The sequence below is a fragment of the Galeopterus variegatus genome, unplaced genomic scaffold (assembly GCF_000696425.1).
Source record: "Galeopterus variegatus unplaced genomic scaffold, G_variegatus-3.0.2 Scaffold11525, whole genome shotgun sequence".
Classification (NCBI taxonomy): Eukaryota; Metazoa; Chordata; class Mammalia; order Dermoptera; family Cynocephalidae; genus Galeopterus; species Galeopterus variegatus.
In genome coordinates, this window is record NW_007737636.1 from 20335 (window position 1) to 23181 (window position 2847).

At 42.1% G+C, this 2847-nt stretch overlaps 1 protein-coding gene across 1 annotated transcript in view; it reads left to right on the forward strand.

The window, feature by feature from the left end:
- The window catches only part of DCDC2 (doublecortin domain containing 2), a gene marked incomplete at both ends in the record, with an annotated part of 19032 nt that extends 17864 nt beyond the window's left edge, over positions 1 to 1168 (forward strand). Inside the window, one exon of the mRNA XM_008594776.1 lies at positions 1006 to 1168. Coding sequence (XP_008592998.1) covers positions 1006 to 1168 — 163 coding nt within the window. The remainder of the gene's footprint in view (positions 1 to 1005) is intronic.
- Between the last annotated feature and the right edge of the window lie 1679 nt (positions 1169 to 2847).

Genomic DNA, 2847 nt, shown 5'->3' on the forward strand with positions numbered 1-2847 from the left:
GGAGTTAGTTAGCCCATGGTTCCATAGGTGGTTAGTGGCAGAGCAGTAGCTCTGAGCCAGGCATTTTGGATATCCAAAATGTGGATTCTTTTCAATAACTGCAGCTTCACACCTTATACAATCAGGTAAGTTTAGCACCTGAGCATCTGAGAGCCGAGGCTGCCTTATTAAGCGGGAGTTTCTTTCTGTAGCTGTGACCAACCAGTGGTTGAGTACCAACACAGCTGTTCTCTCTGTTATGTGGCTCCCAGGAGCTGTACTGGGTAAGTAACAGGAGCCACTGGAACTCAACCTCACGTCCACGGTTGCTTTGCAGGAATAGGGGGTGGGCAGGCACGCAGCACCCTCAGGAATGAATGGGGACATGCGGTCCTGAGCTGCTTGTGTCTGTGTGTTGCTCTGAATTTGTGATTCTTAGAGATCATGGTGGCCACCAACAGATGAGTTAATATTGGAGGATTTCTACAAGCATGGTGTATATCTGCTTGTATGATGCTATTCATACATTCACAGAGACTAGTTAAGAAGGTATTTCTAGATTAACTGACCAATAGACACCTGCTGATCCTTCAGAAAGGCACAGGAGTGAGAGAATGGTTAAGGCAGGCGACCTACAGCAGTTCTGGAGGTAAACTGCTCAGCTTCTTACTGCCTGTGGGACCTTAGGCAGGAATTAACCTTAACCTCCAAGCCTCACTTCCTCATGTATACAGTGGGGTGATAACAGGACCTGTCTCACAGGGTTAGTGTGAGGATTGAGTGAAATACTTTCATAGAACACATATTAAGTCCTTACACAATTGTTAGCTATTATTTTTATTCTCCTTCCTCTGCTAGACCCTTCCTCTGCTTCTAGGAAGACACATGTGGAGTTAACGTAGTTATTAAGATGGACAGTCGCAGAATCAGACCGCCCTGTTTACCACTCATGAATGACATGTATTTACTGGGAATCTTTTTGGGAGTCCATTATCCATAATAAGGGTCTAATCTTTTGCCATTTAGGGAAATGATCGCCAATCTAAGTCAACGATTGGATCCAGTGACAACTCATCTCCTCAGCCCCCCAAGAGGAAAGGGAAGAAAGAAGAGGCGAATTCAGAAAAACCCACAAAAGTGAAACACAATGTAAAGTTAAAGAATTCACAACAAACAATTCCAAATAGTGGTAAGCTTGCTATTAGTATTGTATTGCTATTATTAATTATTTTATTATCTCAAATAGTATCTCTACGATACTATTTTAATCCTTAAATAGATCCATCTGATTCTTGGGGCCCGCAGAAGATTCTTTTGTTGTCAAAGAAGACTTTTTGTGTATGAGAGATGCTGCTATTTTTCATGGTCAATTTCTATTTGTAATTAGCCGTGTTGTGCTGTGAAGACACTTGTTTTCAGCTCGAACATTTCTTGAGGTGGTCTTATTACAAAAAGTAAAATTTACCGTCCTCTGCTCCTACTGATAGCGTTTAACATTTTTACCAACTGCTGCTGATATCGGTCTCTCTTATTTGTGTCTGTAACCCTCGCCCACATGCACTATGGTTTACTTTTAGTCATAGGCCACCTTTCCCCAAAACACGTTCTGTTAATTTAACCGATATCCAAGAGAATACTACTAAACACACACAAAACTTTACCAGTGAACGATAACATATGCACCAAAAGTAGTTATGTGGTTTTGTCTTGCACTCCCAGGTGAGAGATGGTATAAAATAAATTTTAAAAACTTTGCAATTGGTCTGAGATGTCATTAGTAAGAGGTAAAAGTGTGATGAACTAAGGAAGTGTGCAGTGAAAGTTGTGAACTTGTGAACTTTCACATTAGGTTTTCGTGGAGAGGGGCTATTTTGGTTTCATTCCAAGCATGTTCTCAGTGCGGGGAGCACGTGAGAGTGGACTGGGACAGATGCTGGGGCAGGGACAGCTGGCTGTGAAACAGATCAATGGAGTCACTCCTCCTCCTGCTCCCATCCTGGGATCCACTCACACACCCCACTGTGGGCCATGCTGGGGTGCCCAGGAAGAGGATGGATGGGATAAGGGTTCACGTTCATGCTCAGAGCCCCCACTTCCACTTGGGAGCTCCAGCTCATTTCAAAGTCGACCTGAATAGCCACATTAGAATGACAGCTCTTGTGGGTTTCCCACTGAGAAGATGGCATGAACTCCTGTGAGGGAAGCTGCACCGATGATGAGAGAGTCAGAAGAAGGATGTGTGAGACTAGGTTAAAAGGACAGGCTAAGTGAACGAACCAACTCCATAGAGAAGAAAGAGTAGGAAGGGGTTTAAATCTTCAAAGCTTTANTGAACGAACCAACTCCATAGAGAAGAAAGAGTAGGAAGGGGTTTAAATCTTCAAAGCTTTAAATGATGAAGATCAGCTGGAAGTCAGGAGTCCTAGATTCTTGTCCCAGTTCTGCTATTGACCTCCAGCAACTCACTTAACTTTTTTGGGTCCCATTGTCTTATCTGCAAAGTGTGGGTTCACATTAAGATTTACCTTTAAAGTTTTGCTTATCTTTAAATTTGTGCAGTCCATTTCAGTGACTAGCAAACCAGAAGGCCAGGGTGAAATACAGTCAGCAAATGTTTATTGAGTGCCTATGTTGTGCAGGAACCAAAGAAAAGAAATTAGCTTGGAAGAAGATGGCATACCTTGTGCATTAAAAATAATAGAGGGTTTATTTTAATTAATATATACTATACCATGAAGCCCTCACGGACATGGGCTATGTCTTACTAGTTTTTTTGTTTTTTGTTTTTTTTAATCCCCAACCCTAGCACAGGTCTGATAGATATGAGGCACTTAAATGTTGAATGAATGGTGGAAGTTAAAAAATCAA